Source organism: Eucalyptus grandis, chromosome 8, assembly GCF_016545825.1.
Source record: "Eucalyptus grandis isolate ANBG69807.140 chromosome 8, ASM1654582v1, whole genome shotgun sequence".
Taxonomy (NCBI): Eukaryota; Viridiplantae; Streptophyta; class Magnoliopsida; order Myrtales; family Myrtaceae; genus Eucalyptus; species Eucalyptus grandis.
The window spans coordinates 45,421,434-45,446,477 of NC_052619.1; the positions used below are offsets into that span (position 1 = coordinate 45,421,434).

Below are 25,044 nucleotides of genomic sequence, written 5' to 3' on the forward strand. Positions count from 1 at the left end.
CCTTTGCTTCAAGCTCAAATAGATTTTGTGAAAAAATCTCAATCCAGTTGTCACTTGAATTAAGTATGTTAGATTACATATAGATGGCGCATAAGAAAAATACTAGATGGCAATGACATCTTGGTCTGTTCAAAAGGAATTATGCCAGATGTGACCTTCTCTTTTACCAACTTCGCCTGCCATCTTCAGTTCTCGATGTTATGCTTTATCATCTTCTTGATTTTTTCATTCTTAGTTGGATATAAGCTACGCTCAATGGTGCTTTGAACCTCATCATTCCATGTCAATGGGCAAGTTCAATCTCTCTCAGGAGTAGCATCAGTTGCTTTCTCTCTCTCCCTATTCAATTGTCCATCAATAATATATTTTCATATGTTTGCAATCCTCAACAAGACACAACACAAAATATTAAAGTGCACTATATGAGCATACAATGTCGACATGCTTAAGACTAATCGGTCCAAACAGAAAGCTATTGAAAAAGAGTTACGGTAATCTATGACTTCTTCGGTCTTGACTTATGAAACCAGGTTTGTTTCAGCATCGCTATCAAGCACTGATATCTTTGTGGGGAAAAGAAAAAAAGAAAAGAATAGTGAACCCATATGTGTTAGTGTCCTCCCTTGTGGGCGAAGTGAAGTGCTCAAACCTAAATATTATTTAATTTTGAGTGCTCCGTCATCTTGATGGAGAACGACACAAAATGTTGAAGGGTGCGAGAATTGGGCATGGACCAGGGGCAAGCCCCTAACATCATTCACTATCCTCACCATATTATCCATAAAATAAGGTTGCAATAGATGAAGGCACGGGTTTATTCCGACTCTCTCCGGACCTCTCCTTGCTACTTTTGCGGTTCTCATGACTCTAGGAGGCCCGACTCAAGCGAAGACAAAGTTGCATGTCGAGACTATTCTTAGTCTCCCCCTTGAGATTTCCTACATGAGATGTCGATGGCGTGGTCAAATTGAAAACTAAATGCCGCCCATATTTTTTGTTCTTCTCGTGTATAGTAAAAAACTCACATGGCAGGGAAATTCTAATCACACGAACTCGAAGTCAAAGAGTCCTAGTCACTCAAGAAAGCCAAGAGGAAAATGTCATTATCATTATTATGAATGATATAACGTAACATATTGTTATTTATTAATATTAGATTCTCCGGACAGGGAACGTAGACTGATTGCTCTATATGAAGAGGAACGAACCGCCCACCGACTTCGTAGCAGCCCAGCAGGCGATGAAATGTTGAACGGTCAACGTAAGAATCCCATTGGGTAATAAAGAAAATAAAGAAACGTTAGAACCCCATGTTCTATACGTCAACATCTTTAAAACAATTTTGCAAGGAGAAAAGTGAGGTTAAGGAAAGCAAATTGCAATTCGACCTTCCCAACATGCGACGACTTAGTCATATCAAAATCAAACCTCGCCATTCAAACTGAATTACGGTGAATCTTCTCGGTTCTTGCTGCTATGGTCAAATGGCAACACCAAACTATAAAAACCGATGAGCAATATTGATCAGCCTCACATCGCACCGTCTTCAAATCTTCACCATCATATTCTTAGTATCAATCCTTGTTGTTCGTTCTTGACAGAATACAAGCTACGCACGAAATGGCCGCGAACCTCTTCACTCCATGCCAGATGGGCAAGTTCGATCTCTCTCACAGGGTAGTGCTAGCGCCTATGACGAGATGCAGAGCGATCAATGGGATTCCATTGCCGGTGCATGCAGAATACTATGCGCAAAGAACGACCAAGGGTGGTTTTCTCATCACCGAAGGCACCCTCATCTCTGACACGGCCGCTGGGTACGTCCTTTTGTCCTGAGATCAAGCTGTCTTCTATATTGTCTTCTATATATGACGCAGAAAGGAACTGAAATTGTCTACATACCGATGTACACCTGAGCACCGCAAGCTATTTATACCCTATTAATTGATTGACAGCAAGTAATATGAACTTCGCTTTGGATCATAGGAGGATCTTTAACTTTGAGAAATAAAATGTTGTTAAACCAGGTTTCCAGGTACTCCTGGGATTTACACTGAAGAGCAAGTCGAAGCATGGAAGAAGGTGGTGGATGCTGTTCATTCCAAGGGCGGCATCATCTTCTGTCAACTTTGGCACGTTGGTCGTGCCTCCAACCGTGGTACTAAATTCATTTTCTCAAACCGACGCCACCAAATATTTCTGTAGCTCCCCCATATATCACATAATCACGACCTGCACTATTTGAATTTGACAATCTGTTTTTGCTGTTATACTTTTTTCCTACTTTGGCAATGTTAACTTATTAAATTTCACCTTCTATACTTGTTTCTAACAACAATTGGTATTATTTAATGGTGATCATATTAGTTTATCAACCCGATGGAGGTGCTCCGATTTCGTCGACAAATCAATCCATCTCCGATAAATGGAAAATCATCATGCCCGACGGGACTCTCGATGTTCCTCACAAACCAAGAGCTCTCCAAACACATGAAGTATGGCAGGTTATCGAGCAATATCGCCGAGCAGCTGCAAATGCCATTCGAGCAGGTTAGTCCATGAACTATAATCATATCATGATAGATGCTAAAATTACTTGTATTTACTTCGTTTGTTGCACATAAGTATTAATAATCAAATCAATTTCCGCTTTAGGTTTTGATGGTGTTGAGGTGCATGGAGCACATGGCTATCTCATTGATCAATTCTTAAAGGACTCAATCAATGATAGAGTAGACGAATTTGGAGGATCAATTGAGAATAGATGCAGATTCTTGATGGAGATCGTCAAAGTGGTGGCAAAAGAAGTTGGCACTGATCGAACGGGAGTTAGAATCTCACCAGCGATTGACCACATGGATGCCACGGACTCCGATCCCCTCAATCTAGGCCTATCGGTCATCGAGAGATTGAACAAGTTCCAAAATGAGATAGGTTCCAAACTCACGTATCTCCATGTGACTCAACCTCGATTCACAGCCAATGGCACGAAAAATTATGGTGAACAAGAGGAGGATGAAGAAGCTCGATTGATAAGAACTTGGAGGAGAGCCTATCAAGGTACTTTCATGTTAAGCGGCGGTTTCACCCGAGAGCTCGGGATGAAGGCTTTGGCTAGAGGAGACGCAGACTTGATATCGTATGGTCGGCTCTTCATCTCTAACCCTGATTTGGTCTACCGATTCAAGGTGGATGCACCATTGAATGGTTACAACAGAGAGACATTTTATACTCAAGATCCAGTTGTTGGTTACATAGATTACCCATTTCTTGACCAGAAAAATGGGGAAGTGACACACTAGTAAATGAGAATGCTATTGGTGTGCTTGTACTCATGAGAACTTTGGGTTACATTGTACAAATTAAAGCACTAAGGAGGATCGAAGAAATAAGACAACTAGTTCATTTCATATACCTTATGTCCTTGATAAGAGGGAACATGGTTTGTACATTATAGAGTCAATTACATAGAGTCTGATGAATAATTATATCTCCTTGTTCAACAAACTATAATTCTCTTTTGTATTGTACTTGTTTATATATTTTGATTATTAATAAAAATACGTTGAGTAATATAATCAATTATGGTGGAAACCGATGTTCATGTGCTTTTTTTTTTCTTTTTTGGGAGGTAAGAGGTGACACCCATCTGGGTTGTTGGAGAGTTTGTAGCGGGACGTGGAAAAAGAGTCCGGGGGAAAAACGGAAGGGAACAATTTATTTGAAATATAAGAGCGCCATGTAAGTGTTACAAAATGAAAAATGCGATGAACCCAGAAACGCTTTTTTCCATACGTCTTGAGAAAAGCAGGTTTTGGCTTTCGAACTGGCGGACCTTAGGTGCAAATCTCACCTGCAACGCCACAGCACAAAGCATCCATTGCCCAAGAAAGAAAAAAAACAACAGCAAAGAAGACCATCCACAGACAGCCTATGCAATTCTTCATTTAGCAGAAACAACAAATATTAAATAAATAAATAATAAAATAAAAAACCCAAGAAGCGGCATGAACCAACCTTGGGGCGGCAGCATTATCGCTAACGGGTTTCGAATCCATCAGATTCGCTGCTAATCTTTCAGTTTAGAGTTCAAGTGAAGAATTTGCTGAAAGGCTCAATTGCCCGATATATTAGAAAAGTTCCCGAAATTAGTTATTAGCCCAGTGATCAACGAGAACTCATCGCGCCAATCAAAGGAGGGTGTCTCAAATTTGTCTTCTTGTCTTTGGTTTCTTCTCGAGATGGTAATGGCGGTTAGGATTTCCACCGGCGGCGATGAGGAAGACGACGCAATCGCAGAGGACGAAGCAGGGCTTTTCTACGTGGGCTTAGGCCTGGGAGATCGCTTATTGGGCCTTCTGCACGCAGGCAGTTGGAAGAAGTAAGCCCACTACATGAGGCACGATCAGTGATTTTTTCTTTTTTTGGCAAGTATATTAATTTCACAAACATTTTAATATTTCCAGTTAAGACCACTTTGTATAAAAAAAAAAAAAAACTGTTCATACTAAGTTTAATTCATAATATAAGAAGGCATATGACGTAACGGGAATGGAAATAACACAAATCCCTAGTCACAAATATGAGAAACATGCTCGCAACGCAAATAAAAGTGCATGTGCACAAAGCACAACAATTTGCACGAAGTATGGCAACTCAAAAGATAAGCAATAAAAACAGTTCATTCTTGAATTTATTTAAATACGTGTTTTTATTCCCTTTGATAAATGTATTATTACAACGTCTACATTCATCCCATGCTGAAAATTATAAAATTTTCAATACGTATATGCAGAGTAATCACTTATTTTTGTGTTCTTCTCTTCAAAAGATTCTTAGTGCAATGGTTAGCCATACCTGATGAAAAAAGATTTGCATCTTTTCAAAATATTGGTTGTACATAGAACAATAAAAAACAATATATAGCAAATTTTCAACGGGGCTCATATTGTGTCAATGGCATGTTGTGTCAAAGAAAAGACTAAGAAGAAGAAGGCGAATAATCCTTTGTTTTCTATTCTCCACTTACTTATTTTATGTTTAGTATCCAACGAAATTTTCGATTTGATTTATTCTATTAGAATAGAAAACGATTGATCCATTTTATGACATTTCAATCTCACAAGAGTGACCTAGTGACACCGCTCGAATTTGGCTTTAAAAAAAAAAAAAAGGGATAAAGTAAAATAATCTTTTTCACAATACACATACTATGACTAGTGATGCGGTACAAATAATTCCCGATATCGACATCTGGAATAGATACAAGCAAAAAGCTTTTCATAATTTTTAATCATACGTAATATAATTGAATTGTTAAAACAAAAATTTGATTCTTTTTACGAATTTGATATTGGAAATCCGTGAATATAGTCATAATCGACCTCAAGGTTGCGTGCAAATCTCTTGTTCTCGCACATCATCAAGTGATCATCTCATACATAAATTATAATTAAGCACGGTGGAAGTCAATTGGAGTTTTCTCAATCGAGAAGCAAAGAGAAATGTTTCATTTTTATTATCATTATCATAATGTAAGGGAACCTATGATTATTATTATTATTTTGCTCAGCAGGTGATGAGATGTTGAAAGGTCAATGTAAGAACCACGCTGGGGTAGAAACCTTGGCATGAACTACGCCGATTTTCCGTCCCCGTGCACCGTCGGTCCGACATTCTTAAGCACGCTTTCTTCTCGAAGAGAAAGAAGGTCAAAGAAGGCCAAAATGCAATTCGACTTTCCCAACCTCCTGGCACCCACGTAATGAATTACGTCGATTCTGCTGCCAGGGTTCCCATGGCAACAGCAAACTATAAATACCAAACGAGCGATGCAGATCCACCTCAATTCAGTTCGCACCATCTTCTGATTTTGGCCATTGTTATCTTTAGCGTTGGCCGTCCCTGTTCATCCTTAACATGGCTACGCACGAAATGGGCACGAACCTCTTCACTCCATGCAAGATGGGCAAGTTTGATCTGACTCACAGGTATCGTATATAGTCCGCACAGATCTGTACAGAATAACTCTGCACGTCTCGATTTCAACTTGGTGGTGGTGGTGACAGGGTGGTGATGGCACCCATGACGAGATGTAGAGCGGTCGATGATACTCCGTTGCCGGCTCATGCGGAGTACTACGCACAAAGGGCAAGCGAGGGCGGTCTTCTCATCGCAGAAGGCACCGCCATCTCCAACACGGGCACCGCGTACGTCCTCTTCTCCCAAGATCATTGCTTGACAGCAAGTAACAGAAAATTTGTTTTGGATCATGGGAGGATCATTGAATTATGTTGTTAAACCAGGTTTCCGGGTAGTCCTGGGATTTACACTGAAGAGCAAGTCGAAGCGTGGAAGAAGGTGGCGGATGCTGTTCATTCCAAAGGCGGCATCATTTTCTGTCAAGAGTTTCACGCTGGTCGCGCCTCCAATCGTGGTACTATTTATTTATTTATTTATTTTTCCTGTTGGACTGTTTTCCTAAGAATAACTTGAACAATCTAGATTTGATTTTGACGATATCGACGTATTACGGTGATTGTATCAGTTTATCAACCTGGGGGAGCCGCACCAATTTCGTCTACAAATCAATCTATTTCCGATAAATGGAAAATCCACATGCCCGATAGGAGTCTTGATGTTTATCACAAACCAAGAGCCCTCCAAACACATGAAGTATGGCAGGTTATCGAGCAACATCGACTAGCAGCTAAAAATGCCATTCGAGCAGGTTAGGCCTTGAATTATAGTCATACCATGATGGATGAAAAGATGAAAAATTAGTTTTATTTACTTAGTTCGTCACGCATGTGTACGTGATCATATGAATTTTGATTTCAGGTTTCGATGGGGTTGAGGTCCATGCAGCACATGGCTTCCTCATTGATCAATTCCTAAAGGACTCGATCAATGATAGAACGGATGAATTTGGCGGATCGATTGAGAACAGATGTAGATTCTTGATGGAGATTATCAAAATGGTTGTTGGAGAAATTGGCGCTGATCGAACGGGAGTTCGAATTTCACCGATAGTCGACTATAATGATGCCACGGACTCCGATCCGCTCGGTTTAGGCCTAGCAATCATTGAGAGACTAAACAAGTTTCAAGACGAGTTAGGCTCCAAACTGGCCTATCTCCATGTGACTCGGCCTCGATTCATGGCTGCTCCCACAGAAGAAGAAGGCGAGGACGAAGAGGCTCGATTGATGAGAGCCTGGAGGAAAGCTTATCAAGGTACTTTCATGTCGACTGGTGGTTTCACTCGAGAGCTCGGGATGAAGGCTCTGGTTGATGGAGACGCAGACTTGATATTGTATGGTCGGCTCTTCATCTCTAACCCCGATTTGGTTCACCGGTTCAAGGTTGATGCACCATTGAACAGTTACGACAGAGAAACATTTTATATTCAAGATCCAGTTGTCGGTTACATAGATTACCCATTTCTTGACCAGAAAAATAAGGAAGCGGCACATTAGCAAATGAAAATGCTATGGGTTTGCTCGTACTCCTAGGAAGTTTGTGTGGACTTTTCTCTTATTGGATTATGTTGTATAAATTAAGCACTATGGAGAATGGAAGAAATAAGACAACTTGTTCATTGTACATACTTTGTGTCCGTTAAAATCGGGCACATGATTTGTAAATTGTTGACTCGATTACGAGTCTGATGAATGATCAAATGTCCATCTTTTTAAATACATTATAATCCTTTGTCTGATCTTGTATGCGTTGTTGTATTATAATGAGATTATTAAAAGTAGTTGTAGAATAGTATAATCATCTACAATAGAGACTCATGTTCATATTACTTTTCTTATTGGCCGCTAGAGAAGCTTGCATCCGTGCAGTGTCATCGGAAAGTTTGCAAAGCTCGATTGAAAGTCTTAAAATTTATTACAAAAGTATAATTAAATCCTAAAACATTTAAAGAGTGCAATTAAATCCTAAAATTTGTCACAAAAATGCAATTGAGTCCTAATAGCAACGTGTGACGACCTTGGTATTTTCAAACTGAATTACGTCAAAGCTTCCCAGTTTTTGCTGCAATGCTCGAATGGCAACAACGAACCAGAAATAACAACAAGCAGTACAGATCAACTTCATATCACAACGTCTGCAAATCTTTCCCCATTGTACGTTTAGCATCGACTTTTTTTTTTTTTTTGATAATCGAGGATCCGCAGGCCCCCTATTAGCATCGACCTTCGTTGTTCGCTCTTAACAAGAATACAAAGCTACGCACAAAATGGCCGCGAACCTCTTCACTTCATGCCAAATGGGCAAGTTCGAACTCTCTCACAGGGTAGTGCTAGCGCCCATGACGAGATGCCGAGCAATCAATGAGATCCCATTGCTGGCGCATGCAGAGTAATATGCGGAAAGATCGACCAAGGGTGGTTTTCTCATCAATGAAGGCACCCTCATCTCCAACACGGCTGCCGCGTGTATCCTCTTGTCCCAAGATCAGGCTGTCTTCTGTATATAGCGCAAAAAGGAATTAAATTTGTGCGCATGCCGTTGTTCATCCGAGCACAGAAAACTAAATAAATCCTATTTATTGCTTGACAGCAAGTACTATGAACTTTGTTTAGGATCATAGGAGGATCATTAACTTTGAGAAATGTAAGTTGTTAAACCAGGTTTCCAGGTACTCCTGGGATTTGTACTGAAGAGCAAGTCGGAGCATGAAAGAAGGTGGTGGATGCTGTTCATTCCAAAAGGCAGCATCATGTTCTGTCAATTTTGGCACGTTGGTCATGCCACCAATCATGGTACTAATATATTTTTTCCCTCAAATTGAACAAATTAGATTTGACAATTTCTTTGCAGTTAACTGTTTTCCTAGTGAGGCAATGTTAGCTTATTGAGTTTCACCTTCAATCCTTGTTTTTGACAATATTGAATTGTTATGGTGATTGTATTAGTTTATCAACTTGGTGGACGCACGCCGATTTTATCAACAAATCAATCTATTTCTGACAAAGGGAGAATCATCATGCCTGACAAGACTTTTGATGTTCCTCATAGACCAAGAACCCTCCAAACACATGACGTATGGTAGGTTATCGAGCAATATCGTCGAGCAGCTGGAAAATGCCATTCAAGCACGTTAGTCCATGGACCATAATCATACCATGATGAACTTTCAAATGAGATTTTTGTACTTTGTTTGTTGCGCATAAGCATTAATAATCAAATCAATTTCCACTTAAGGTTTTGATGACGTTGAGTTTAGGAGCCCATGGCTACCTCATTGATGAATTTTTAAAGGACTTGATCAGTGATAGAACGGACAAATTTGGAGGATCAATCAAGAATAGATGCAAATTCTTAATGGAGATTGTCAAAGTGGTGGCAGGAGAAGTTGGCACTAATTGAATGGGAGTTAGAATCTCGCCGGCAATTGATCACATGGATGCCACAGACTCTGATCTGCTTAATCTAGGCTTGGTGGTCATCAAGAGACTAAACAAGTTTTAGAATAAGATAGGATGCAAACTCGCCTATCTCCATGTCACTCAACCTCGATTCATGGCCCATGGCACACAAAATTATGACAAAGAAAAGGAGGATGAAGAAGCTCAATGATGAGAACATGGAGAAGGGCTTATTGAGGTACTTTCATGTCAAGTGGTAGTTTTACACGAGGGCTCGGGATGAAGGGTTTGGCTGATGGAGACGTAGACTTGATATTGTGTGGTTGGCTCTTCATCTCTAACCCCGATTTGGTCTACAGTTTCAAAGTATATGTACTGTTGAATGGTTACAATAGAGAGACATTCTATACTAAAGATACAGTTGTTGGTCACCTAGACTACCCATTTCTTAATTAGGAAAATGGGGAAGTGACACACTAGTAAATGAAAATGCCATTGGTTTGTTCGTACTCCTAGGAACTTTGTGTGAAGTTTTCTTTATTGGATTATATTCCACAAGTTAAGCACCATGTAGGACTGAAGAAATAAGACAACTTGTTCATTGCATATCATTTATGTCCGTGAAAATAGGGCCCATGATTTGTACATTGTCGACTCAATAAATTAGAATCCTTGGTGTTGTATGCATTGGTGTGTTTTGATTTAAATTATTGCAAGTAGTCGTGGAATAATATCATCATTTACATTAGAAACTGATGTCTATTTATTTCTTATTGGCCGCTAGAGAAGCTGTCCTCTGAGCGGTGTTGTTCGAGAGTTTGTAATGTGAGTGTGGAAGTAAAAAATGGAGTCCCACATAGGATAAAAAGAAAGAAACTATTTTTTGTTTAATATGAGAGCAACCATGTTTTTGTTTTTTAAAGGCATGGGAACTCGAGCGGACATTTTGCATTTAATACGACTAATTATATTTAATCTTAATTGGGCACTTGAAAAATTGTGATTTAGCAATTTTGAATTTTATTTTAATTAAATTTTCGGACAAAAATGTATGTCAGAAGATTGGCCATACATTAATCGAGTGATTGTATTTGTTCACAAAACATATTGGTTATTCTTATACAAGCATACTCCTTTTTTTTATTAAAGCTATTCCATTTCTCTTGTGTTTATGTTCAGAGAGCTTGAGAGATTAAATTATATCTTGGGGGCATTACAGCTTCAAAAGAGTGATTTCATACGTTTCTTAGCAGAACCATTTGTTTTCTATAATTCTCTGGGGCTTTCTATCTTCAATCGAACTATATTCGAGGATACACTATTGGCGTTAAATGCAAGCAATGACTCTAACCTTATTGACTTTGATCCTATTAATTGCAATTGGCTGAGTGAAATTGTTACAATGTATAGATACAAATTTGATGAGAAACTACTCCCATTACTTAGAGTTGTGATGGATGGGCATAAATTATCATGTGATCACGATATGCTCTTACTTTAATTTTTCCGTTCTTCAATTTCTTAAATTCAATGGAGTCAAAACCCCCCAACTTCTTGCACAAGATGCCATTCCCTTCGAGAACTCAGGATTGATCTAGGAGCTTACCTTGATGACCCAATATTGAGTTTGCAGTCCTTTCTTGATTGTCTGCCTTTTCTTTAACATGCAAGCACTGCATTTGCTTCATAGTTTTCGATTAAGTGAAGTCGAGTGACAGTCAGCATGTCATGCCTCATATTTTTATTTCTGCAGTTTTAGCCCGATCAATTGACCTGAGTTAGTGTTAGGGACCCAATCTCTTAGTCTTTCTTTTTCTAGTAAGCATCATCCAAAAACGTGAACTTTAATCCAGTCATTATTATATTGCTCTATTATCACCTATTTGCATTAGCATGATATCCTCAAAAATCAGATTCGTAGCAAGGTGACCCCGACAGACTAATTCTACGGAAATATATGCAATAATTGTATCATAAAATATCATCATAACGGACGTCACCGTTATTAAGAGGGAATGACGGTGCCTCGCTTTCCATTAATTCCCATTCAATGGGAATGGGCTGCTGGTGGAACAAATTTGGGAAAGAAATCTTGATAGAAAATTCTAAAATATCAATCATTATTTTTTGATAAAGAAAATAAAAATTCCTGCTTGGACCATTAAATACTTTGTATAACTAATTAAATATTAAACTCAATTCTATTGAACCACTGGGGTTCGCCCCAGTTACCACCCTTCCAACTTGGAAGGGAGAGGTGAGGGGTTCAAATCCCCCACCTTCTCAGGGGGGATTGGGGTGGGGATGATTTAATTTCAGGAGTGGGTTTCGACTCCCACGTCCTGCAAGGAGGTAGGACAAAAGTCTGAGAATGAGTGTTAGAGTAGGATTAGAGTAGGACCGACAAAAAAAAAATCAGTTCTATTGCAAAGTACTTGTGAAATCAATTTCACCAATTCTACATACAATAAAAATCAAAATAACAAAGCACACATATATTTTAACCTAATATGATGAGACTTTAAAGAATTATTGAATAAGTGAAAAATTTGAAAGTTGGCTAGTATGGAGAAAAAAGTGTGGCAATAAAAAAAGGAAAAAAAAGAGGAAAAAGCATCGAGGTAAAAAAAATTAATCAAACGAATTCAATATACTTAAATTTTTACATTAAATTCATCTTTAGTTACTAATGAGATGATCATAATTTTGATTTTTGAGTTAGCTAGGATTGCCATGGCTTGAGCAGAATTTATTAAAGTTTTAAATTATGTAAATTAGGTATTCAACTCTTTATTTTGACAATCATGTTCATTGATGAATACTTTCATTCACTATTGCGAGTGTGAAAAATATTTAATTGTAGAGGTGTTGTTAATAGAAAATCCAAAAAAAAAAAAAAATTGTCTTAAAGCAAAGATGTTTAGACATTCTGTAAATTGTGGAAACATTCGCTACATAAAAAGTTTGTAGACTACAAGGGAAAGGATACAAATAGAGGAACCTTGTAGAAAAATTACTACCAAAAGAGAAGACTCATAGCACCAAAAAGAAAAGTAAAAGGAAGGTATAATATACTGGCTTGGATAGCGTATTGGTTTCCTAATCGAGTCTTAGTGGGGTAGAACTTGCTGAGACGTAGTCTCATCCCGGTTGTGGGATAACATTTCAGGCCCATGATGAGCCTATGGAGGAGGAACCAGAAGAGGACAATGAGCCGAAAAAAAGATGAAGAGCTTGAAGGATGTGAGCTTAGTGAAGAAGAGTCAGAAGAGGATCAGGATGATCCTGAGTATGACTTGGATGAGGACTAAGATCCCATTCTGTCTTGTTAGACCTTGTCTACATGTGAATAGATGTTAGATCAAACTTATGTATATAGTATTGTAGAATACTACGAGATGTTTGTAAAAAGGTGTGGTTGTGAATTTTCAGTATGAAAAATATGGCTCTGCTTTTCTATCCAATCGTCTTATTGTCTGGGGATTTATAACTGCTTTCGCATGTGCTATTAATAATGAAAGGGGTCGGCGATACTTGGTCCTGAGATATAGCATTTTAAAATCAACCAAATAGAAGGATGTGTGCATGCCCGAGGATCGGGGCGTGACACAAGATGTCTATGGCATGGTCCAAATCGAAATCAAAGTTGCGTCCATACCTCTTGTTCTTGCACATCATCAAGCGATCATCTCACATATGAATTATAATTGGGCACGGTAGAAGCCAATTAGAGTTTTCTCAATCGAGAAGCAAAGAGAAAAATTTCAACTCTCCCAGCCTCCTGGCATGCACGTAATGTATTACGTCGATTCTGCTGCAAGGGTTCGCATGGCAACAGCAATTGATGTTTATTTATTTCTTATTGGCCGCTAGAGAAGCTGGCACGTGAGCGGTGTTGTTCGAGAGTTTGTATAACGCAACATATTGTTATTTATTAATATTAGATTCACCGGACAGTGAACATAGACTGATTGCTTTATATGAACAGGAACGAACCCCCCACCGACTTCGTAGCAGCCCAGCAGGCGATGAAATGTTGAACGGTCAACGTAAGAACCCCATTGGGTAATAAAGAAAATAAAGAAACGTTAGAACCACATGTTCTATACGTCAACGTCTTTAAAACAATTTTGCAAGGAGAAAAGTGAGGTTAAAGAAAGCAATTGCAATTCGACCCTCCCAACATGCGACCACTTAGTCATAACAAAATTAAACCTAGCCATGTGCAAACTTAATTACGGCAAAGCTTCCCAGTTCTTGCTGCAATGTTCAAATGGCAACACCCAACTATAAAAACCGATGAGCAATATCGATCAACCTCACATCGCACCGTCTTCAAATCTTCACCATCATATTCTTAGTATCAATCCTTGTTGTTCGTTCTTGACAGAATACAAGCTACACACGAAATGGCCGCGAACCTCTTCACTTCATGCCAGATGGGCAAGTTCGATCTCTCTCATAGGGTAGTGCTAGCGCCTATGACGAGATGCAGAGCAATCAATGGGATTCCATTGCCGGTGCATGCAGAGTACTATGCACAAAGAACGACCAAGGGTGGTTTTCTCATCACCGAAAGCACCCTCATCTCTGACACGGCCGCTGGGTACGTCCTTTTGTCCTGAGATCAAGCTGTCTTCTATATATCACGCAGAAAGGAACTGAAATTGTCTACATACCGATGTACACCTGAGCACCGCAAGCTATTTATACCCTATTCATTGCTTGACAGCAAGTAATATGAACTTCGCTTTGGATCATAGGAGGATCTTTAAGTTTGAGAAATAAAATGTTGTTAAACCATCCAGGTAGTGCTGGGATTTACACTGAAGAGCAAGTCGAAGCATGGAAGAAGGTGGTGGATGCTGTTCATTCCAAGGGCGGCATCATCTTCTGTCAACTTTGGCACGTTGGTCGTGCCTCCAACCGTGGTACTAAATTAATTTTCTCAAAATATCACATAATCACGACCTGCACTATTTGAATTTGACAATCTGTTTTTGCTGTTATACTTTTTTTTCCTACTTTGACAATGTTAACTTATTAAATTTCACCTTCTATACTGTTTCTAACAACAATTGGTATTATATTATGGTGATTGTATTAGTTTATCAACCCGATGGACGCGCTCTAATTTCGTCAACAAATCAATCTATCTCTGATAAATGGAAAATCATCATGCCCGACGGGACTCTCGATGTTCCTCACAAACCAAGAGCTCTCCAAACACACGAAGTATGGCAGGTTATTGAGCAATATCACCAAGCAGCTGCAAATGCCATCCGAGCAGGTTAGTCCATGAACTATAATCATATCGTGATAGATGCTAAATTTACTCGTATTTACTTCGTTTGTTGCACATAAGTATTAATAATCAAATCGATTTCCACTTTAGGTTTTGGTGGTGTTGAGGTGCATGGAGCACATGGCTATCTCATTGATCAATTCTTAAAGGACTCAATCAATGATAGAGTAGACGAATGTGGGGGATCAATTGAGAATAGATGCAGATTCTTGATGGAGATCATCAAAGTGGTAGCAGGAGAAGTTGGCACTGATCGAGCGGGAGTTAGAATCTCACCAGCGATTGACCACCTGGATGCCATGGACTCCGATCCACTCAATCTAGGCCTATCGGTCATCGAAAGATTGAACAAGTTCCAAACTGAGATAGGCTCGCCTATCTCCATGTGACTCATCCTCGATTCACACTCAATGGCACGGAGAATTACGTCAAACAAGAGGAGGATGAAGAAGCTCAATTGATGAGAACTTTGAGGAGAGCTTATCAAGGTACTTTCTTGTTGAGCGGCGGCTTCACGCGAGAGCTCGGGATGAAGGCTTTGGCTGGAGGAGATGCGGACTTGATATCATACAGTCGGCTCTTCATATCTAACCCTGATTTGGTCTACCGATTCAAGGTGGATGCACCATTGAATGGTTACAACAGAGATACATTTTATACTCAAGATCCAGTTGTTGGTTACATAGATTACCCATTTCTTGACCAGGAAAATGGGGAAGTGACACACTAGTAAATGAAAATGCTATTGGTGTGTTTGTACTCTTGGGAAGTTTGGGTTACATTGTACAAGTTAAAGCACCAAGGAGGATCGAAGAAATAAGACAACTAGTTCATTGCATATGCCTTATGTCCGTGACAAGAGGGAATATGGTTTGTACCTTATAGAGTCAATAACATAGAGTCTGATGAATAATTATATCTCCTTGTTCAACAAACTATAATTCTCTCTTTTATTGTACTTGTTTGTATAGTTTGATTATTAATAAAAATACTTTTGAGTAATATAATCAATTATGGTGGAAACCGATGTTCATGTGCTTTTATTTTTTGGACGGTAAGAGGTGACACCCATCTAGGTTGTTGGAGAGTTTGTAGCGGGAACGTGGAAAAAAGAGTCCAGAGGAAAAACGGAAGGGAACAATTTATTTGAAATATAAGTGCGACACGTAAGTGTTAAAAAATGAGCAATGTGATGAACCAGAAAGGCTTTTTTCCATACGTCTTGAGAAAAGCAGGTTTTGGCTTTCGAACTGGAGGAGCCTTAGGTGCAAATCTCATCTGCAACGCCACAGCACAAAGCATCCATTGCCCAAGAAGGAAAAAACAACAGCAAAGAAGACCATCCACGGACAGCCAATGCAATTCTTCATTTAGCAGAAATAACAAATATTAACTAAATAAATAACAAAAAAAAAAAAAAAACCCAAGACGCAGCATGAACCAACCTTCCTTGGGGCGGCAGCATTATCGCTAACGGGTTTTGAATCCATCAGATTTGGCTAATAATCTTTCAGTTTAGAGTTCGAGTGAAGAATTTGCTGAAAGATTCAATTGCCCCATATATCAGAAAAGTTCCCGAAATTAGTTATCAGCCCAGTGATCAACGAGAACTCATCAGGCCAATGAAAGGAGGATGTGTCAATTTTGTCTTCTCTTCTCTGGTTTCTTCTCGAGATGGTAATGGCGGTTGGGATTTCCACCGGCTGCGATGAGGAAGTCGACACGTTCGCAGAGGCCGAAGCAGGGCTTTTCTACGTGGGCTTGGGCCTTGGAGATCATCGGGACTTCTGCACGCTGGCAGTTTGAAGAAGTAAGCTCACTACATGAGGCACAACACAATCAGTGAATTTTTCTTTTTATTGCAAGTATATTAATTTCACAAACATTTTGATATTTCCAGTTATGATCACTTTGTATAAAAAAAAAAATTGTTCATACTAAGTTCAATTCATAATATAAGAAGGCATATGATGCAACGGGAATGGAAATAACACAAATCCCTAGTCACAAGTATGGCAAACATGCTCGCAACGCAAACAAAAGTGCATGTGCACAAAGCACAACAATTTGCACGAAGCATGACATCTCAAAAGATAAGCAATAAAAAGAATAATTCACTTAAATATTTTTTCGAATTATAGAGATAGAATTAGAATAATGTCACAATGTCGATAGTTCAATTCATTCTTGAATTTATTTAAATACATGTTTTTATTCCCTTTCATAAAGGTATTATTACAACGTCTACATTTATCCCATGCTCAAAATTAGAAAATTTTCAATACGTATATGCAGAGTAATCACTTATTTTTGTGTTCTTCTCTTCAAAAGATTTTCAATGCAATGGTTTTTTTTTTTTTTTGGTCAGAAAAAGGAAACGACTTTCATTACTAGGAAAAAGTAGATGGATACACTTCGTTTGCTTCCGAACTGAGAAGCTCTAAGAGGGCCAGGGGTGGTTGAACAACCCAATTTCGTGATAATTTGTTTTTACTCTGGGCTCTAACAACCTAGTCAGCAATCCTATTGGACTCTCTCTTAATATGGGCTAACTTTATATGTTTGAAAGCCTTGAGAAGTGAGTGGGCTTGTTTGATGAGCCCTTGAACTTCCCACGTGATCTGTGCTCCGCAAGTTAGTGCACTTATCAGATCGGAATGATCTGATTCCACTTCAAGTGGTACTTCAGTTTGTGTGGAAAAGTACGTTAGGGTTTCCACCATGGCTTGTGCCTCCGCTTGAGCCGCTGAAGACGCCTTAATAGATCACGCAAAACCGTCGATTAGCCTTCCGTAACAAGCCACGACAAACACCTGCCACCGCACCTTCGTTCGTTCCAGGTAGATAGGCTCCATCAATGTTGATTTTGAGTTCCCCTGGCTCTGGTGGTCGCCATTGATGGAGGCAGAAGCTTGCTGCGTTTTTGGTTTTCTTCTTCGGAGGGAGCCACCGATCATGATTTCGTTGCATCGCAACAGCTTCATCCACTACCTGCTTTGGATCTGGTTTTTGCTCTCGAAAAACAAAGTGGTTTCGAGCTTTCCATATTTGCCAAAGAACAAACGCTAGAAGCTCAAAGGAGGCCGAGGTATGTTCGACTTCATCTAACCATACTTCAAATCGCGATAAACCTTGGGCAGAGATATTGATGTTTAGAGCTGTATCTTTCCAGATTTTCCTTGTCCATGGACAAAGAAGGAGAGCGTGTTCTACGGTTTCTGGGCTTTGATTACAGAGACTGCAAAGGGGATGAGGTAAGATTTGCCTTCTAAAAAGGTTATCCTTGGTAGCGAGGGCGTTTTGGCAAGCACTCCATAGAAAATATTTTATTTTGGGGTAGATGTGGGATTGCCATATTTTCTTCCATAGTGATTTGGGGGTCTGATAGGAGGACGATGCCTTCTCTGAAGTTTGGTTGATTGTTTCCTCTCTGCTACTGTTATATGCACTTTTTACTGTGAAGCTTCCTGATTTGCAAGGTGTCCACACCATTCTATCTTCCAGCTCCAAACTCCCCATGGCAGTTGCTAAGATTTCATTGCTGATCTCTGGGTCAAAAAGTTCCTGCACTAGTTGCTCATTCCAACATGCCTCTTCCTTTATAATTAGTTCAGACACCATTCTAGGTTCGTTTTGATTCGCAGGTCCCCCGATCAATCCCTGTTTAAGCCATATGTCTTCTCTAATGTTAATCTTTTCCCCGTTACCAACTACCCATCTAATTGATGGATATATGGTATCTCTACCCATGATAAGGCTTTGCCATCCCCAAGAAGGTTTGCTTCCTTTCCCAGCTCGCCAAAAATTCTCTCTCGGGAAATATATTCCTTTTAGAAAACGACTCCACAAAGACAAGGGATCTTGTGAAATCCTCCATGCTTGTTTGCCCAACATAGCCTTATTGAAAGTCAATAAATCTCGAAACCCAAGACCTCCAGCATCTTTCCTATACTTCAAAGTTTCCCACCTTTTCCAATGCAAACCAGTCTGCTTTTCATTATTTTTCCACCAAAATGCTGCTATCTTTTTCTCAATAGCTCGACAGATTGATATTGGAATTTTGAAAATCGACATCGCATATTGAGGTAAAGTTTGCACTACTGATTTAATGAGGACTTCCTTTCCCGCTTTCGATATCAAATTTTCCTTCCAACCTTCAAGCTTCTTATTTACTCTTGCAATAATCCAAGCGAACATTTGTTTTTTTGTTTCTCCCCAATCAGATGGAATCTCTAAATATTTGCCCATTTTTCCTACCTCTGGGACCCATAGTTCTTCTGCCATATTTCTTCTCAAATTTGGTGGGCACTCTTTACAAAAGAAGATTCCCGACTTGTTTAAATTTACTGCCTGTCCAGAAGCTAAGCAATATTGACTCAAAATTGAGGCAACATTTTGGCATTCAGTGATTGTCCCATCAAGAAAGAAAATTGAGTCATCCGCAAACAACAAGTGAGATAAAGTGGGACAAAAACTATTAAAACGAATTCCTTTGATGGTTCCATCCGCCACTGCTTTTGTCATCAATAAAGATAGCACATTGGCAACCAATATAAAAAGATAGGGGGATAACGGATCACCTTGTCGAATATCCCTCGAAGGTTGAAAATAGGGCAAAGGCTCTCCATTAAATTTGACACTGAACGTCACTGTGGACACACATTGCATTATCCAGTTCACCCATTTTGCACAGAATCCAAACTTTAGCAAGCAAGCTTCCAGGAAATCCCACTCTATTCTATCATACGCTTTTTTCATATCTAGTTTTAGCACTGCTTGGAACTTTATCTTCCTCTTTCTCACCCTTAGTTGATGAAGCACCTCTTGGACAATCAATATATTATCTTGAATTTGTCGTCCACTAATGAAGGCACTTTGCTCTTCACAAATTAAATCTGGAAGCCAAGGCTTTAGCCTATTAGCCAAGACTTTTGAAATGATTTTATAACTAAAATTGCATAAACTTATTGGGCGATATTGTTCCAGTTTCTCCGGGTTAGGTACTTTGGGAATAAGGGATATGTGAGTCTTGTTCAGAACTGGATTTAATATTCCAGAGATAAAAAAATTCTGCACCTCCTTGAAAACATCTTGCTGAACCTCTTCCCAAAAGTGTTGATAAAATTGCCCATTTAGGCCATCGGGCCCTGGTGCCTTAGTGGAACCCAATTGGAAAATTGCTGCCTTTACTTCTTCAAGTGTGACCTCAGTTGTTAGATCATTGTTTATTTCTTCTCCAACCATGCTGTGACAATTTTCTAGCATTGGATGAAAACTACGGGGCCCTCTCGAAGTATAAAGGTTCTGAAAGAAGTTCATCGTTGATTGCTTTAATTGGCTAACATCTCGTGTCCATTCCTCATTGTCGATTTCAGCATTGTAATTCTATTCCTTTGCCGTCTCTCGGATGGTGGTAGCATGAAAATACTTTGTATTCTTATCTCCCCACTTTAACCAATGTATTCTTGATCTTAATCCCCAATACATTTCTTCTTGTCTCCATAATTTTTCTATTTCATCCTTTAGCAATTGGACTTTTTCTCGATTCTGCCCTCCACTCGAAAGGTTGGTAAGTTTCTGGATTTCCTTCTTCAGGCTATTAATTCTTTTATGAGCATTCGTGAACCTTTTTTTACTCCAAACTTCGAGTTCACCATAAACTCTTTTCATCTTTGTCAACAAGTTATCATTTGTAAATTCTACCTTTTGCCAAGCATCCCTTACGATTTCCCCACATTCAGCCTCTTCCAACCAAAAAGCTTCAAACTTAAATTCTTTTTTCCTTTTTTCTTGTACCGGGGATAGAGAAATTAATAACGGGCTATGGTCGGAACCAATAGCCGGTAATGCATAAACCTCCGCTTCTAGAAAAGTGACTCTCCACTCCATAGAACATACTGCTCGGTCTAGTCGTTTCTTCACATACGCATCCCCTTCCCTATTGTTAGCCCATGTGAATGTACACCCTTTGCTCTCTAGGTCCATGAGGCAACAAGCATCTAAGAAATCCTGAAAAGCCTTCATGCGGTAATTCTTTGCCAACCGCATACCAACTTTTTCCCACAAGTAGAGAATTTCATTGAAATCGCCAGCACAAATCCATGGAAGGTTATTCGAATGACTGATCTGGCACAATTCCTCCCAAAGATGAAGTCTTCCTTGAAAATCGTTTGGTGCGTAAACAAAAGTGATTCGCATTCTCCACCCACTTCCTTTGTATTCCCCAATCACATTCACAAAGTGTGAAGAGTGAGATTCTACTGTAACCGAAATCATATTATCCCAAAAGAGTGCCAACCCCCCTGCTGTCCCCACTGGATTCACCACAAACAAATTCTGAAACTGCAAACGTCGTTTTAAACGAAGTACCATTTTTCCTTGATTTTTTGTTTCCATTAAGAACATCAAACTGGGCCTCTCCACAGCCACTAGGGCTTGGATGGCTTGAATTGTCAGGGGTGTGCCCAACCCCTGACAATTCCAACATAAGAAATTCATTTGTAACCCGATGGCTTATTTGGGCTAGCCACCAGAGCCCTTTTTTCAGTCTCTACTACCAACTTGACAGGTGTTTCAAGTAGCTGGGATTCATCAATTTCCAATATGTTAGGTTGTTGAGTATCATAAGGATTGTACCTTGCTTTTTTACCACTTGGAATTTTCTTCTTGCAAAGTTTTTTCTTCTGATGAACTGGGACCAAGGCTGTAATTACCTCTGTCTGTGTAGGAATCGTGACAAAAGGTAGGATTGTTTCAGTCACTTGGCATTCCTGCATCTCAACATAGCATTCTTCTGTAAGTTTCTCCTTTCCCTTCTCCATAATGTTGTTGTTTGGTTGCTTCTGTGTACTAGATGTCTGTGGTTCATATAGCACAATTTGTCCCGGATTTGGTGGAGTTTCTGGGGCAACTTCTTCTTCCCGATTTGTATTCTCCTTAACTCCATAAAAAATTTCCCAGTAAGGGCTATTTTCCTGATTCTCAGTCTTTAACCACGAGCCAAACATACGCCCATTCGCTGTATCAAAATTTTCTTCTTTAAACGGCACCTCCTCACAATAGGTAGCATAGTGCCCTATCTTTCCACACGAGTAACAGTAATGTGGGAGCCTCTCATACTTAAAGTCGAGCCAGATTTTCTGTCCTGCATTACTGATAATAAAACCTGATTGTAGAGGGGACAATAGGTTAATTTTCACTCTCGCTTTTCCTGTTTTGATAGAGGCATTACCTTTTGTTTCAATTTTAACAGCCGAAACCACTCCAATATTACTTGCTATCCGGCGAACCGCATCTTCCGTAATCCATTCACATAGCAGCCCATGAATATGAACCCATAATTCACACGAGTTAAAATCATAGCATTGGGGAGGAATATTCGGCTCCCATGGTTTTAAGACAAGCGGGTGGTTTGCAAAGGACCAAGGGCCTGAGTCCATTACCTTGTTCTTAGTAATCTCAGGTATCAAAAGTGAAACAGAAAATACCAGGTCGTAATCAAGGTTATCTCCACACTGTCTAGCCTCCAAGCTTTCCTCATTGTGTTCTGAAACGCCTGGAAGTTAACCTTTGGGTTTGTGTGTAGCTGTCCAAGGAGAGATCGTTTGCATTCCTTCAATTTCTCCTTAGATGCTATATTCTCCATTGGCTTGATGATGTTGGCTGACCACATACGCCCTAATCGTTTGCAGAGAGATGCCATTCGTTGCTCTGAGTCTTCGGCCTCTTCCATGGCAGCCAAGCTAAAAGGTTTCAAGCTTTGGAATCAGACAATCCAGTCAGTGAGGGATGATTGAAGCGGGCGAGTGTAAAAGGGTTTGGGTTTTTATGGTATTTGGGTGGAGGAGGGGTAGGGTTTTAGGGAATGTTATGGTTAGCCACCCATAACTAATGAAAAAGGATTTGCATCTTTTCAATATATTGACCCCAGGAAATTTTGCTAAATGAGATGTAAATGGCATAGTCATAATCGACCTCAAGGTTGCGTCCAAATCTCTTGTTCATGTATAAACCCTAGAATTTCAAATTTCAAATTCTCTCTCAGATTTCAGCGAAACTATGCAAATTATATATGATTGGAAAGATCTTGACATGTAGAACAAAAGTCCTATGGTTTCGAGATCAATCGAGCAAAAAATCCACACGATAAAATTGTTGACACCTAATTTTGGAAAAATAAAATTGTATTTTGATCAAATAAAAAGAAAAAAATGAAAATGGGGGAAACTGATTTGATTGAATATGGAATTTTGACGGATGTCCGTAGATTTTGTTAAATGCAGCAACAATTTTGAAATAAAGTGAAAAATAGGCAAGAATTGAGCTGATTGCCAAATCATACAGATTTGATTTAATGTGATAAGAAATGGTAATTCGGGAAATGCCATGTAAAGATATCGTTTCGAATCACTATAAAATAGATGCTCATTTTTCACGACAAAAGGAAGAAAATTTTCGAAGAAATTGAGAGTAAAAAGTTCTGGTTCGTTATCATTACCCTTTACCAAAAAAAAAAAAAAAAAGTTCTGGTTCGTACAAAAAAAAAAAAAAAAAAAAGCTTCGAGGAAAAAAGAAAAAAAGTCAGCTTTTTCCTTTCTGTGGAAAAAGCAGAAAAAGAAACAGGAGAGGAAGAAAGAATTCGTACAGAGAGTAGACGTGAGGTGAGAGAGAGAAAAACCAAAAAAAAAAAAAGGAAAGAAAAGATGTGCACTGTGCTTCTTCTTCGTGGGTTCCTTCTCCGTGAAGGTGCATGCCGCTCCGCTGCTGCTGATCTGTCAGCCGCCGTCCCTCACCAGCGAGATCCAGGCGCGCCATCATCTCCGCTCGACGACCCTCCATCGCGACGCCTCTGCTTTCCGTCGCCACTGCTGCTTTCCGCCCCACGAGCGACGCCCATGCCACCTACTGCCGCCAATGTCCGCACCCAAGCATCCTCGTCTGCCTGCCCTCAGCGACGCTCACACCCGCGACCTGCCTCGACACCTGCAGGACCTCCACCGCAGTAACCTGCGACCTGCAGCCCCCGCGAGCCCACTCTCTGCTCGACCCGAACGCCCGCCGTCGCTGCTGCCAGTCACCGCCGCTCGGTGCCCCCCGCCTGAGCAACCACCAGCAGCTCGCTCGAGCACCGCCACTGCTGCTGCGCCTCCTTCCGCCAGCAGCCCGAGCTGATCGCCGCGCTTTCGCGCCCCTGCAGCAGCCCGCGACGCCACTATTCGCTGCCATCGCTGCTCCCACCGCCTCACCCGCGCCTGCACGAGCGACGTTCGCAGCTCCGCCGCCGCTCCGATTGACCCACAGACGCCCGAGGGCCACTGCTGCTCCAGCGACGAGCCGCGCTTCCTGATTCGAGCGGCTCCCCTATTCGTCGCCATTCTACCAGCTGCCATCCGAGCCCCTCGCCAGAGCTCTGACGATCGTGCCCATCGCCCTCACCGAAGCCCTTGGGTGACTTACCAGCAGGGCTGCTGCCTTTGAACCGTGTTGTGCTGAGCCTTCATCGTTGATCCACCTCACCGTTCGAATTTTTGGAAAAAAAATCAATTTAGGTAGAGATTTATTTTAATTTAGGTAGATTTATTTTATTAGGTAGATTTGTTTTATCTTATTTTATTTTTTGATATTTTATCTCTTTGTTTGAAATATTTTCCAATGCATGATTGAAATTCCCTGATGTAGCATCCAATTTGCAACCGCACGAATTTTTATTCTATCTATAAGGCTTTAGATGGAATAATTATTTACGCGGGAATAAATTGATATCTTGATTTTTTAGGCTTAAGATCAATTTATCGATTTTATTAGTGAGATAATCAAGTTTGAATTTCAATTCGAATGGTGGATAACATTTGGATGATTTGGTGTTTATTATTATTTTTAATTGTTCTATTTACCCCGAAAATACAAAAATTGCATTTGCATCCCATGTAGATTAGGATTAGTTGCATGATAGGTTAGTTAGTCATTTTTCTTAAATGCATGTTTAGATGATATCTAGGTTAGATGATATCTTTGAATTAAATTGCATATCTAGGATAGGAAATTACTTATTTCAAACTTTAAAAAAAAATAACAAAAATAACAATAACAAAAATCCAAAAAATGCATTCGCGTAGGATGTTAGTTTTTTTTTTTTAAATTGAATTGCATGTTTAATTATTTGACAATTTTAATTTCAATTTTATAAACAAAAACAGAAAAAAAAAAAATATCATGTGCATGTCTTATAGAATTAGGTTCATGAAATGCATGCCATTTAGTGATTGTTACTAGGTCTATTTAATTAGAAATTGCATGTCATTAGAATTAGGTCATTTAATTAATATTGCCTTGCATATTGTATAAATCATTAATTAAGTG

General features: G+C 39.7%; 3 protein-coding genes, 1 long non-coding RNA gene and 1 pseudogene across 5 annotated transcripts; all 5 read left to right on the plus strand.

Annotated features, from left to right (window-relative positions):
• Positions 1-1,546: 1,546 nt before the first annotated feature.
• On the plus strand, positions 1,547-3,302 carry LOC104438143 (12-oxophytodienoate reductase 3-like). Its single transcript, XM_010051226.3, has 4 exons — positions 1,547-1,817; positions 2,028-2,158; positions 2,368-2,550; positions 2,656-3,302. The coding sequence occupies exons 1-4, from the start codon at positions 1,621-1,623 to the stop codon at positions 3,300-3,302; spliced, it is 1,158 nt and encodes a 385-aa protein (XP_010049528.2). The 5' UTR covers positions 1,547-1,620.
• A 2,552-nt stretch (positions 3,303-5,854) lies between these two features.
• LOC104438135 (12-oxophytodienoate reductase 3) lies at positions 5,855-7,693 on the plus strand. 2 transcript variants are annotated; one of them, XM_010051217.3, is made up of 5 exons: positions 5,855-5,990; positions 6,069-6,209; positions 6,306-6,436; positions 6,548-6,730; positions 6,841-7,693. In XM_010051217.3, exons 1-5 carry the CDS (start codon positions 5,920-5,922, stop codon positions 7,476-7,478), a joined length of 1,164 nt encoding a protein of 387 aa, XP_010049519.2. In that variant the 5' UTR covers positions 5,855-5,919; the 3' UTR covers positions 7,479-7,693. The 2 variants fall into 2 exon arrangements, with proteins under 2 accessions (XP_010049519.2, XP_039157051.1); XM_039301117.1 differs by having other exon boundaries at positions 6,306-6,433.
• A 1,529-nt stretch (positions 7,694-9,222) lies between these two features.
• On the plus strand, positions 9,223-9,836 carry LOC120287272 (annotated as a pseudogene).
• Positions 9,837-13,725: 3,889 nt separating this feature from the next.
• LOC104438134 (12-oxophytodienoate reductase 3) lies at positions 13,726-15,415 on the plus strand. Its single transcript, XM_039300019.1, is given in 5 exon segments — positions 13,726-13,998; positions 14,193-14,311; positions 14,488-14,670; positions 14,776-15,051; positions 15,054-15,415. Coding segments are annotated over 5 exon segments (1,149 nt in total). The 5' UTR covers positions 13,726-13,789.
• Positions 15,416-17,506: 2,091 nt separating this feature from the next.
• On the plus strand, positions 17,507-22,519 carry LOC108956700. The gene is made up of 4 exons (XR_005545428.1): positions 17,507-17,773; positions 17,858-17,939; positions 21,413-21,480; positions 22,377-22,519. It is a non-coding gene; the product is annotated as an uncharacterized LOC108956700 (long non-coding RNA).
• The last annotated feature ends 2,525 nt before the right edge of the window (positions 22,520-25,044 follow it).

Coding starts and splice junctions, on each gene's coding strand:
- LOC104438143 (XM_010051226.3), top strand. CDS start 1,621: ATGGCCGCGAACCTCTTCACTCCATGCCAGATGGGCAAGTTCGATCTC. Junction 1,818..2,027: donor ATCTCTGACACGGCCGCTGG/GTACGTCCTTTT, acceptor TTGTTAAACCAG/GTTTCCAGGTACTCCTGGGA. Junction 2,159..2,367: donor TGGTCGTGCCTCCAACCGTG/GTACTAAATTCA, acceptor TGATCATATTAG/TTTATCAACCCGATGGAGGT.
- LOC104438135 (XM_010051217.3), top strand. CDS start 5,920: ATGGCTACGCACGAAATGGGCACGAACCTCTTCACTCCATGCAAGATG. Junction 6,210..6,305: donor ATCTCCAACACGGGCACCGC/GTACGTCCTCTT, acceptor TTGTTAAACCAG/GTTTCCGGGTAGTCCTGGGA. Junction 6,731..6,840: donor TAAAAATGCCATTCGAGCAG/GTTAGGCCTTGA, acceptor TTTTGATTTCAG/GTTTCGATGGGGTTGAGGTC.